The sequence below is a fragment of the Electrona antarctica genome (assembly GCF_951216825.1).
Source record: "Electrona antarctica genome assembly, chromosome: 3".
Taxonomy (NCBI): domain Eukaryota; kingdom Metazoa; phylum Chordata; class Actinopteri; order Myctophiformes; family Myctophidae; genus Electrona; species Electrona antarctica.
Genome location: NC_136808.1, coordinates 17,555,123 through 17,567,926, shown reverse-complemented (window position 1 = coordinate 17,567,926; position 12,804 = coordinate 17,555,123). Strand labels below are relative to the sequence as shown.

Sequence of the window (12,804 nt, the reverse complement as noted above, 5' to 3'; positions counted from 1 at the left end):
AATGACATGTGATCAACCTCACATAGCTGGAGAGAGGCCAGAATGCCTGGGTGGGTTTACAAAAGTGTTTGTGGCCAGAGGTTTAGTTTGACGTCTTACATCCATTTTTCTTAATTACATTCATATCACCTGAACACAAGGTACACATATGCTGGTATACACCTCATAATGACAGCAACTTGTCCCTCTCACCATGTCTCTTCTGGGTGGTTGTGCACCACATGGATGATCTTGCCTGGGGGGAAGAGAGGGGTTGAAGCTGACAGGGCAATGCTGAGGTCACTGGGGTGGAGCCACAGTCGGGTGCTGGGGGGTGCCGTCGGCTGGGTCTGGGGATCATCCTCGACAGGAAGCTCTGACTTTGGAATGCACTTGGTGCCCCCAGCAATGATCCTCCACTGTTACAGAGGAAGTCATGTCTTTGTGTGTTTTATACATTGCATTGCATGATGACACAAGTACATGGCCTATATGGCAGCTTGTTACTAGAACTGCACTTGAAAGCAAAGTCACCTTTGGCTTGTTACTCTTCTGCAGGACTTCCAGCAGGTGGCGTCGAAAACCCTCCAGTTGTGAGAGGCCAATCCTATGAGAGATCAGGAGAAATGATAGTTTGTCGCTGTTAGTTTGTCGACAACAATGAAACATACCGTAGAGAGGTTGAGAAGACACAACTGAACCGTACCTTGGGACCAGGTCTTTCCCCAACACCACAGAGCTGACAAAGTCTTTGGAATACTCCATAGCATCCTCACTGGTGAAAAGGATAGGAAACGTGATGTCATTTTTAGGCAGAGGGTGGTGATAAACAGTGGGAATATATCAAATCTTGAAACATATATTTCTTCAATGAAATCAAAACTAAATTAATACAGATTTCATAAAGTCACTAGCAAATAGTGATGAACAACAAAGTCCATCAGACTTGTTTTCATTCATTTTTATCCCAAATTTAGTTATGCCAATTCCCTACATGTATATAATTCGTATCACTGCCAACAGCTACTGTTGGTCTTGGGGAGGGTGTATTGAACCACATGTCACCTCCGATACAAATGGAGTCCACCAGCTGCTTCTTTTCACCTGATAGTAAGGAGTTTCACGAGAGGACATATCGTGTGTGGAGGAACACGCTATCCCTCCCAGTTCCATTCCCTACAGACCAATCAGTTGTGATTGATTCCTTCTGATGGCTTCCCACCCGCCTGAGAAACGATTCTACTAAAAGTGCAATTCTGGATAATTGAAGAATTAGCAAGGATTAAGGAAAGCAAATGGAAAATATTTGGTATTTTGGGACTAATGTACCCAATTATGTAAAGACAAAGTCAACAAAAGTACCTGTTGGAGTGCTAGAGGGGAATGATATATTTTCCTGAGAGAGACAGCGAATGGTTTCAATTTGTTTTTTTGTTTTTAATTCTTGGCTTCTTTCTGGCATTAAACATCAAGGACTCTGGTGAGATCCCTTGTTGTTGAATTAAAGGTCAGTTTCCTTTCCTTCACTCTGCAGTTTTGAGTCACCCATGCTAATGAATGAAGTGCATTGCGTAATTAGATTTTTAAAAACTCTGCAGATGGACATGCTGGTATTAGAAGCCGTTTCATTGAGGAAATTATTGATTATATTACTGAACGTCTTACGGCCACGCTACACCAGGCTTTTCGCGCACAAAACATGCGCGTTTACTCTAAACGCGTGCGTAGAATTTAGGTCCAGTCCTATTTAAAAAAACACACGCGCGGGCCGCGCGTTTACCCTAAACGCGCGGCCCGCGTGACCGTTAACCGGTGCTGACGGTATACCAAAATTATTCCCTGCATGACATGCGCACGTACAGGCTATACGCTCACACATGGTCAATAGACGAAATGATTAGCAGACGATATATAGCAGACGATATATTAAAAAAAACCTTCAATAACAATATTGAAGTTAATAACGGTAGACTACACCACAGGTCTTAACTCATAATCTGGTGTTATCCTTTGTGAATTAAATGAAGAAAAAAGTGGAATGTCCGCACACGATATAATTATGCTCCCCGTCCTTTTTATTTCAACCTATAACAAGTTACAACAATGTTTCGCCCCGCCAGGTGTTCTCAAGTGTTGAGAAAGCCTGGAGGGGCGAAACGTTGTTGTTGTAGAAAAGAAAATATATTGAACATTTATGCAAGAGGTCACCCTGTTCAGGCTTATGTGGCATTTTCCCAATGCAATGATGTTCCTTTTTCCATTGCATAGAACACACACAGATATAGATGCAGTATGCACTCACCTGAGCAGGCCACCAGGTGGGGAGTAGGAGTAGCAATGAAGTGTTGGGTACTGAGGTCTCAGCAGAAAGGAGAGGATAGCAGCAGTGCCTGCACCAAGGGAATGCCCTACTATCACCAGCCCATAGTGCATGGTGCCCTTACCCTGAGAGAGAGAGAGAGAGAGAGAGAGAGAGAGAGAGAGAGAGAGAGAGAGAGAGAGAGAGAGAGAGAGAGAGACACACAGACACACAGACAGACAGACAGACAGACAGACAGACAGACAGACAGACATTAAATCCATGCACAATTGTACTAAACCCTAACTAACCCCCTAATTGTTATAACAATGATAAAAAGGTACCAGGCTAGGTTCCTACTAGCCTGATAATTGCTGGTTAAAATATAACATAACAGGACATATTAGATCCATAGCTACCAATACATCCAATACCAGACATTGTTCATTATTCAGATCAGTGAATTGATGTACCAAATCTCTTCCAAAGGCTTGTGACAATATCATTTCCTGTTCCAGTCTCTTCTTAATGTATTCTGCTGATTTAACCATCCCCTGAGAGTGGAAGAAGGGTAGTGGGGAGAAGGAGAAAGAATGGGACAGGAAGACAGTCAAATTAATCTCCTCATGAAGTCCTCATGAAGTAAAAATGCTGGTGTTTCAGAACTTTAAGTGTATTCATGTGTCATGGGATAATAGGAACGTATAGGCCAGTTACTAGGGATGCACAGACTTGGAAATTCTGGACAGATCCAACACCAATGTTGGCAAATGCTTTCGCTTTTGTCCGTCATGCGCCGGTCCAAGAATTTCAACTCTAGCAGCGCAATACGAATGCCCCCGGCCGTCCCTCTTAATCATGGCCCCAGTTCAGATAATAAAACCCACAAAATAGAACCGGGGTCCTATTCCATTATTTCTAGCTGCGGTATTCAGGCGACTCGGGCCTGCTTTGAACACTATTTTTTTCAAAGTAAACGCTCCGGACCCCAAGCAGGACACTCAGCTAAGAGCATCGGGGCACAGGTGGTGTAAGTGATATCGTTAAAATAAAATAGCTCTATATTCTGATAGTGATCATTGCTATAGACTAAAAAGTCAGTGACCGATGGCAGTCAACAAGGCGAGTATTGGCTGATAAATCGGTACATCCCTACATCCCTACCAGTTAACTGTAAAAAAAAATTACCTTTCTGTATATTCTCCATCATTTTACAGTTTTCCAAGTAAATGGCGCAGGAAACTCAGATTGCCCTTAGAAGAGTACCAATACAATTCCAGGCAATTAAATATGTTTTACAGTAATCCCACAGCACCTCCTGCCTCCTGGGTTGGCAGTCCCAAGAAACCTTATTTTCCTTTCCAAAAATGACTTGGTTAATGTCCAGGTTCCTGGAATTGATACATTCTGAAGAGGATGGTAATATGTGCCAACTCCAAACCTTGCAAAATAAATGGTTTGTCGATTGATAATGATATATGTAATGGAATATGTGCCGTTTGTCTCCTTGACAGAATACCATTTTGTATAATCAAATTCCTTTCCAAGGGTAAGAAAGTTGATTGAATCGTTTGTTTTATTAAGTGTTTGTGCTACTGTATGTCATAAGTCTGTTATAAGTACTGCATATCAATCAAATCAAGTCCATCTCTGCGTCAAGTTCCAACCACACCCACAAGGAAGACAAAATTGCCCATAATGCCGACTTTCATGCAGACTTTGAATAAGCTCATTCATTATTCTACTTTTAAGAGGTGAAACGACCTCTCAGGCCCTTGGATGCCATTAGTTATGAAGGGAGAGCAGAAAGCACACGGTCAAGTACGTCCAGATGAACGTATACGGTTTAGTAAAGCAGACTGAATCTAACCTTGTGGCCCAACCAGTTCCCATGTTGCTCCTCCACTGGCAGACGCTCAGAGTCCCCTGTCAGATCAGTCAGGGCATCCTGACACATAGAGGACAGGTTAAACGTGCCATTCTGTCATGTCATACAACTGGCATAATGGCCACTGTGTGATATTTGTCAATACATGGGCATGTAGAAAGAACACAAATGAAAACACAAACCAAAAAGATCAACTGTTTTCTGAAACATGTGATGAGCATGTGGGAGTTTATGGACCGGATTTCGTGTCAAACCTTGAGGCCTTTGATTACTCTCACAAAAGGCACTAGAATGAGACTACAAATAAGTGACTACTACACTTACTATGAGAAGAACACGAACAGCTGCATCTCACCTTAGGTGACAGGGTTCCTCTGATACTGAGAACGACTTTCTTTTTGCCATGGTCAACTGCCACAAAAAATGGTGTCTCGTAAACCTTAAGAAGTACACAGACAGGCAGAAAGATATGGGGAAGAAGTCAGAGAATGACAGTAGAAACTTATATTCTAGATTGAGCTGTAACAAGGGATTCAAACACCTCGCACCCAGACTTGACAAAGAAGGACTTTGTCTACACACTTTTCTCTGTTGGGCACAGTCCACATTCACTAGAACTCTGGCACACTGTATGCTCTGGGTTTATGGATGGAAACTGACTAAGAAACATCTGATTTACAAATTATAGTCATTGTGTGGCACAAGTGTTAGCTGCTATGGAAATTCAAAAATAGAAATAGTACATGTGATTCGGAAACTATTCGAGTGACTTCAGCAACGCTTGATTATGGATCCTGCCGCAAAAGAACAAGGAGGCGCAGCCTTTGCACTTAGAGGCAGGCCCACGGCCGTCTTGAGTGACGGGCTGTCAGCCAGCAGGCAGGCACCGCTGTTAAAGCCACAAGCGTGATGCGTTTAACAGAATAGCGTTGTTACTTCGTATTTGAATGCGTTTTTAACAGAATATAGTTGTTACTTTGTAAGTTTGTATTTTAACGCGAGGCCCTCGTATGAATGACATTACACAAGCGATCCATTTTTAACATAACAGTAGAGTTGTTCGGGCATTAACGCGAATGGAAACGCCAAAGTGATTTCTAGTAGGCACATTAGCATGACGATGATTGACCCAAGGCCATTATAGTGACCCAGCTCTATGCATTCCATTGAATAACAAATAGCTGCAAAAAAGATGATCTTATCTATCTATCTATCTATCTATCTATCTATCTATCTATGTACTTCAGCATGTTATCTATCCATCCATCCATCCATAAATCGGATCCATCCATGAAAATATGAAGTACACCTTAGCACGTTAATTCATTACAAAGATTGTTTCATTCTATCTATCCATCCATACCAGTGGTTTTCAACCAGTGGTCCTTGGGTTTCAGGTGGTCCCCAGCTAAATGATGGAGAGTTGGTAACCAAATGGACCCTTATCTTTCACTCAAGAGTGTTATTATTGATCAAGGTTTGTCTCTCTCCTATGGTATAGTAGGCTACCACATCAATACAGCATGGAATTGTGGTCAAAATTGTACATTTGGGGTCTGAGAGGCTAAATCCCATCAAATGGTGGTCCGTGGCTCAAATTCTGAATAAACATATGAGGTAGGCTACCTTAGCATGTTATTGAAATATTCCAAGAGTTAAATCGCGTTAAAATACAAACTAATATAACTATTAAAACGAATGCACGTTAAAAACTGAAGCTTGTGTAATGTCATTTCCAAGTTCCAAAGTAACAACGCTATTCTGTTAAAGCCTGTCACTCAAGACCGTTCTTTTGCGGCAGGATCCATAATCAAGCTTCAGCAACAGCTAATTGGATGTTTTGTGGACTGTGCAAACAGTAATGCTAAATGTGAATTGTGAATAAAAGTAGTTCTTATAAATTGATCATGTGTGGCATCATTCTGGGTTTTACACTCTGATGTGTATAATGTAATAGCTGGCAAGGCTAGGCTTGGCAAGGCTACTTACTACAAGGCACAGACTGACACTACTGTAGAAGAACAGCATGAGGTTATGATGAGACCGTATTTCAGAAAAGCATTTTGTAAAACATTACCCAATGAAACCAATGTTAGAAGAAGGTTATGCATCATTTAACACGATCATATTGCTGCTATCCGTTTAAAAAAGATTGGTATGTATAATTGTATATTACTTTCTAGCAGCAAATGAACATTAGTGGTTTGGTAATTTGAAATGTGAGATAGCTTTGTTTACCCCCTTCAACTCTACATGCTTCCCCATTTATTTATTTTAAATTGTTTTGTTATGCTTCTGACACTTGCCAAAGCAAGCAAGTTTAGCTATGATCTGAATCAAATAATTTAAAAACAAAAAGCACTGAATTTAAATATGAGTGTAAAAAGTGTTTGAATAATGTAATAATGAATAACATTCACAATGGAACATTAATGAACTATTCACAGTGGTGGCAATGGCATCATCAATCCAGAGTTCATTCTAGATTTGTGGTTTTCCAGTAGACTGCTAAAACTCTGGGATGCACCCAATACATAGCAATGACAAAAATAGCTATTTCGTGTCACAACCAGCATCCGTTCCAATTTAAGGTGAAAATTACTATCCCCGACATCGTGTCATGGGCCCAACACCCTGCTTCCCGCCTTGTTATTCCTTGTTATGAGCTGCGACTGCTGGGTTACTTACGGCATCGTGGCAGGAAGTGTAGACAATGTGAACCTGCTTGAGATCCCTGTCCAGGAAGTGCCTGCGGATAGCCAGGACATTACAACCACAACAGTTGTCTTCCTCTACTGTCACGGTCTGAGACAAGCGAGAACCAGACACCGACGTGCAGCTAGGTGAGGGAAATGCAGAGACATGGCAGAGGTTATTTGAGGAAAGTAGGACACTCGAGATGGAAGTGTAGACTAAAAAAAGGACGCAGAAGGTCAGTAAGAGGGAATGAGTAGGGCAGAAAGACACAAGATGACAATGTATGCTCCGTCGTGCACCGAAAATAGCAGGACTACAAGCTCACAACGCTGTGAGACTACAAGCTAACAACGCTGTGAGCATGCAGGTTGGCCATTTGAATCTGGCCTAATGCAGTCCCATTAAGCTGGCAATCTGCCCAACAAGAGTGTTTCATTCTGTGGGTGTGGGTAAAGTGGTATTGTCTCAGTGGATTCCCACTTAGCGGTCAGTTAGAGCTCAAAAGATGGTAAGTGAGTGTGTGTGTGTGTGTGTGTGTGTGTGTGTGTGTGTGTGTGTGTGTGTGTGTGTGTGTGTGTGTGTGTGTGTGTGTGTGTGTGTGTGTGTGTGTGTGTGTGTGTGTGTGTGTGTGTGTGTGTGTGTGTGTGTGTGTGTGTGTGTGTGTGTGTGCTCTCACGGGCAGGAACTGGCCAGGCGACATAGCCCACAGGCAGGCTTCCTCATTAGGTACATGGGCCAACCATATGCAGCCAAGGCAAAAAGCATGAAATAACACACATCCTTGTACATGTTCATCTCAGTCTGGGAGAAGAAAAGACACAAAGAGTACTGTATATGAGAGTTCTGTCAATTAACAACCAATGAAGAAGAGTAACAACACATTCTAAGGGCCGATTCATACTCCTATTTTAGAGCCGAATAAAAGTCGGTTCGGCTTGTAGAGCCTACAATGTGACGTCATTTGAGGTTCGGGGGGGCGGGTACCGTCCTAAAGTCGGCTCTTCGGTGCTACTGAAAATTTCTGACGAGCCGGCTCTACAGCGTCGAAACAGCGGTAAAATAGGAGTATGAATCGGCCCTAACTCCCACTAATGCAACATCATCATCTTATCGTGAGATGATGCAACGCACACACGCGCGCGCACACACACACACACACACACACACACACACACACACACACACACACACACACACACACACACACACACACACACACACACACACACACACACACACACACACACACACACACACACACACACACACACACACACACACACACACACACACACACACACACACACACTTTCAATTAGGCCATTTCGATCTAAGGCCTAATGTTCTGTATGAAACACCATATGGAAGATAAAAATGGGTAGATTCAGATTAGGTGTATTACATGAATGTAGCACAAAGACAAATGAAGAAAAAAGTGAAATGTCCGCACACAATATAGTTCTGCTCTCCGTCCTTTTTATTTCAACCTATATACAACAACGTTTCGCCCCTCCGGGATTTCTCAAGTAGCACAAAGACAAGCAGAATTTTGTTCCTTTTAAGTGGGTAAACCAAAGTATTTTGATATTCTATTCAGAAGCAGAGACACAGATACTCACTGAAGTCTTAAGGTCCAGGTATTTGGTTTTGCGAGTGACAGGCATCCCAGATAAGAAGGCTAAAATATCATTGTTGGCCTGAGGGGAGTAAAGGTTATAATCATACATTATTCCTGTAACAACAACAACACTCCTGTATGCTTCCCCGTTTTACTACCCCGTTTCGCACCAGTAAGGAGAGGGAGGGGGGCGGGGCAAGGCGACGGCTCTAGTTACAGTTAGTTGAATCTTCAAAACTCCTGCATTTGATCATCCATTTATTCCATTAGATTAGACCATAGACCATTTTATGGTTTTATCCAGAATTAAAACATTCTCTGAGATACTCCTATGGAAAGGCAGCAGCTATATTATTTTACTTAAATTGACCAATTAGTATAATTTAGTATAGCAGTTGCATACATTTTATTTGTAGGCTATTGTCGTGAAAATAGTTAGAGAAAGTCGAAGTTTCAACACCAAAGTAGTAGTAGTAGTTGTGAATTAGCAAACTGGACATTTGGACTGAATGTTTCCTTTATCCTCGTGTTGGGCTTCTGTTTTTGCCGAAGTTTTTTTTGTGTTGTTTCTTTCAGTCATAAGCGCAGGTCCGTTGTGCTTCACGCTCCACAGCCAGCCGTCTGCCTTGACTTCTGTGTGTGCTGAGTGACTGTGGGCTAGCCCCTCCCTCCCCTTACTGGTGCAAAACGAGGTAGTAAAAATGGGGAAGCCTCCTGCATACACTCACTCACACATGCATGTGAACACTTGCACACATGCACAGAAATGGTTGGAAGTGATACCTGGTCCAGGATGGCAGATCTCTTTGACCTCTGTCTCTGGCGGAGCAGAACCAGACCAGCAATAATGTCACTAGGCACAATGTCCAAGTCTCTGAAGAACTCTGCAAACAGGCTGGCCACCTCCGAATAGGCATCCTAAGAAAGACAACTTCTGACATCAGGACAAAGTTCTATGGTAGATGATTGGTGACGGAAGCATGCAACGTATGGTCTGGTTCTTGTGTAATACTTCAGATATCAGGTATTAAGTATTAACACAATCACTGACTGCCAGGTATTAATTCATTCATTCTTTCAACCCTGCCGAGGTCTATTCAGTCTGTGCCTTAGCTTAAGGCGAAAAATTACCCCAGGTCCGTGAACCGAAGTGAAAAAGACCTACCGTATGTTACTGTAAATCTTTCATCTTTTTTTAATTCACCCGAAACATAAATGTTGTAACCGTGATCAGCGACACTGTAGTTATCGGTTAAAAACAAACAAAAACAAACAAACAAACAAAACAACTGTAAGTCAATGGGTGCGGCCATCTTGGATCCCGGGTCATTGCCCGTTTACTGACCACATAGCAACCCAGGGCTTATCATATGTAGCATACGATTGGGACAAAAGTAAATGTGGCAAAATGTGTTAAAGGTCGATAATAGTGGTCATTGACCACCCATTGACTAATGACTATGACTCATTGTATACTTGACTCATTTTGGTGTGTCAGGGACTTTAAAAGGTCCATACCGGCAGGCTGGCATCTTTAACCCACTGAGCACGACTTAACAATTTTCCAAAGCATAGCCTACAGTACATCTTTTGGGGGGAGAGGATTGTATCCCATTCATTTTAGTACTGTATGAAAATCTACATGACAAGAAACTAGCTTGAGATAGCTAATCCAATACAATACATTTCGATGCACTATTGATTTGGAAAGTGTAGCTGAAAATAGTACCTGGAGAAAAGATTGATTTATGAACAAATTTCACATTGGTGACTTAGTCATGACGTCGTGAGGTGTACCTATTCAGCTAAGTTTGCTGAAAATGTAGACATTCACAAAATATAAAATATACAAAAAATAAAGCCATTAACAGAAAATAATTGCTGTTGAGTATGTAGTACTGCCCATTCACCAGAAACGGCCATTTCTTTTTTTTACGGTTTATTTATTGCAAGGGAGGTTCACAGAGCTCGAAGTAAAACCTGGAAATTGCCCAGTACAGCCACAGCCAGGGGCGAGGGGACTCAGGGGAGGCTGAGTGTTAGTCATTTACTTCCTCGCCCAGGTTTCCTTTACCCAGTGAATTGAACAGAGAACCTTTTGGTCACAAGCATGCTCCTCTAACCTTTAGGCCACTGCTGCCCCCGAAAACCTCTAATAATAATACTAACTGGAACGGTTAACAGGAAGTGTCATAATTCCCTGTTCTCTATATTTTCCACTTAACAACAGAAAGAAAATCAGTGTGAGGGAGCATGTGACTCACTGATTGCGTATCCTGGGCTCTGGTACAACACATGAAGAATTTAAGTCTCCTGCTCCAGCTGCTGGCCTGGCCTTCCTCTAGTCTGTGTCTGAGAGAGAGACACAGAGCTATGTTAAGATTCAACTGGTGCGATAGTGCAAGTGATGTGTGACTGGTATGTTGGGTGTTCTGTGCTTCTGTGTTCTGATACTGTCATAGTGAGAGAGAGAGCCAGATAGATATAGAGAGAGAGAGAGAGAGAGAGAGAGAGAGAGAGAGAGAGACAGAAACTACTACTAAATGCTAGAAATGTATACAAAATCCACTATGTAACTTTTGAATAACTATATAGTCAAATGTGTCCCATTCAAATATATGGTGGAATGTGTTGCTTATAAATGCAACTATTTATTTGTATGGGACATAATGTGTTAATTATACTGTAGTTATTAGCAAATTACATAATGGAGCTTTAAAAACTAATGAAGCTATTTCAATTGTTTGAGGGGACAGGGAAAGACAGACAGAGAGAGTGAGAGAGAGTAAGTACCCGTTAGTACCTGAGTGTGTATGTGGTGAGGTTGCGTTGGCGTCGACGGGTAGCTTTGAGCTTCACAAAGGTCCTTCCCGTGGGATCAAAGGTGCACATGAGGGTAAAGAACACCATGAAGATGACCAGCCAGTTACATGCAACAATCCCTGAGGGAGGAGTCATATAATCAATATTGGTCATCCTAGATTTGAAATAAATACATAAATAGTGATCAAATTCAAGCCTGCAATTTAATACTCGGAATTCCTTTACTTACCCAAAGCCAGGTTTTTGGCAGTGACATCAGAGCATGGTATGTAATATTGGACAAGCCAGGCAATCCCCACCACAGCATACACTAGCTCAACCAACAGAATGGCTGGACAGGAACAGAAAGAGGGAGAATATCAATCAATATAATCTCAAACAGTAAAAAATAAAATAATGCTGGCGTCAATAAGTGGAGTCAATGCCTACATGTAATCCTCACATACAATCTGTGAAATATTACTACCAACGGGCAGGCTCCGTTGGTAGTAGTGTAGGGCCTGCCCCCTGACTTACCCAAGCATACAGTATAGTAGCTCTGGTCCATAGCCTTCTACTGCTTCTACGATTCTGCCCTGCAGTATAAGGCTATGGGACTTTCAGTTTTAAATCTCAAATCGAAATCAGACCAGCCTCTCCTCTTTAGCGTATTTTAAAAGAACGTTTTTGCTACTCACCAAAACAAAGGCGGGTTGTGTCATTAGAAAGCCTACTTTCATTAGTGGGCCCCCCACTTGGCCAGAAAGGGATTTTTATTAGGAAAAATATTCTCTATGAGGCAGTTCTCTGGGCAATATCGGTAGAGGGCGCATTGGAGTAACTAAAAGTATTTCAAAATCCCTTTTTGGCCAAAAAGTACCGTTTATACGTGTGGTGGGGGGCTCAGAGTGCGTCCACTAAGGAAAGTAGGCTTTCTATTGACACAACCCGTCTTTGTATTGGTGAGTAGGTCAAACGTTTGTGAGATTTCCACTAAAGAGGAGAGGCTGGTCTGATTTCGATTTGAGATTTAAAACCGAAAGTCCCATAGCCTTATACTGCAGGGCAGAATCGTAGAAGCAGTAGAAGGCTATGGACCAGAGCTAACAGTATAGAGGACATCATGTGTGTGCCCACTGACTTACCCAAGCATACAGTATACAGTAGAGAGGACATCATGTGTGTGCCCAGTGACTTACCCAGGCGTATATAGATCACATACTGCACAGCTTCCCTGGGCTGTGTGTAAAGGATGCTGCCTCTCATGCTCAGCCACATAATGGCACTCTCACTGATGAGGCAGCTGACCAGTATGCCCAGATAGCCTCTGCCATGATCCACCAGGGTGATGGAACAGGACTGAGTGAAACCATGCGGCAGGCCGAACAGGACCACAGACAGGACCACCAACCTGAGGACAAATGACACAGAATACATTAGAGGAAATGACATACATAGACAAATAATAGATACAAACAGACAAACCAATAGGAAAATACAAATAAAACGGATGCATTTGCT

General features: G+C 42.3%; 1 protein-coding gene across 1 annotated transcript in view; it reads right to left on the bottom strand.

The window, feature by feature from the left end:
- The window catches only part of dagla (diacylglycerol lipase, alpha), a 43,396-nt gene that overhangs the window by 12,314 nt on the left and 18,278 nt on the right, over positions 1–12,804 (bottom strand). Inside the window, exons 3-17 of the mRNA XM_079498057.1 lie at positions 12,483–12,694; positions 11,534–11,635; positions 11,285–11,423; positions 10,746–10,833; positions 9,265–9,399; positions 8,483–8,560; positions 7,540–7,664; positions 6,855–7,005; positions 4,522–4,605; positions 4,149–4,226; positions 2,752–2,832; positions 2,282–2,424; positions 686–754; positions 514–586; positions 193–398 (exon numbers count right to left, since the gene is read on the bottom strand). Of these exons, the coding sequence (XP_079354183.1) occupies positions 193–398; positions 514–586; positions 686–754; positions 2,282–2,424; positions 2,752–2,832; positions 4,149–4,226; positions 4,522–4,605; positions 6,855–7,005; positions 7,540–7,664; positions 8,483–8,560; positions 9,265–9,399; positions 10,746–10,833; positions 11,285–11,423; positions 11,534–11,635; positions 12,483–12,694 (1,764 nt within the window). The remainder of the gene's footprint in view (positions 1–192; positions 399–513; positions 587–685; positions 755–2,281; positions 2,425–2,751; positions 2,833–4,148; positions 4,227–4,521; positions 4,606–6,854; positions 7,006–7,539; positions 7,665–8,482; positions 8,561–9,264; positions 9,400–10,745; positions 10,834–11,284; positions 11,424–11,533; positions 11,636–12,482; positions 12,695–12,804) is intronic.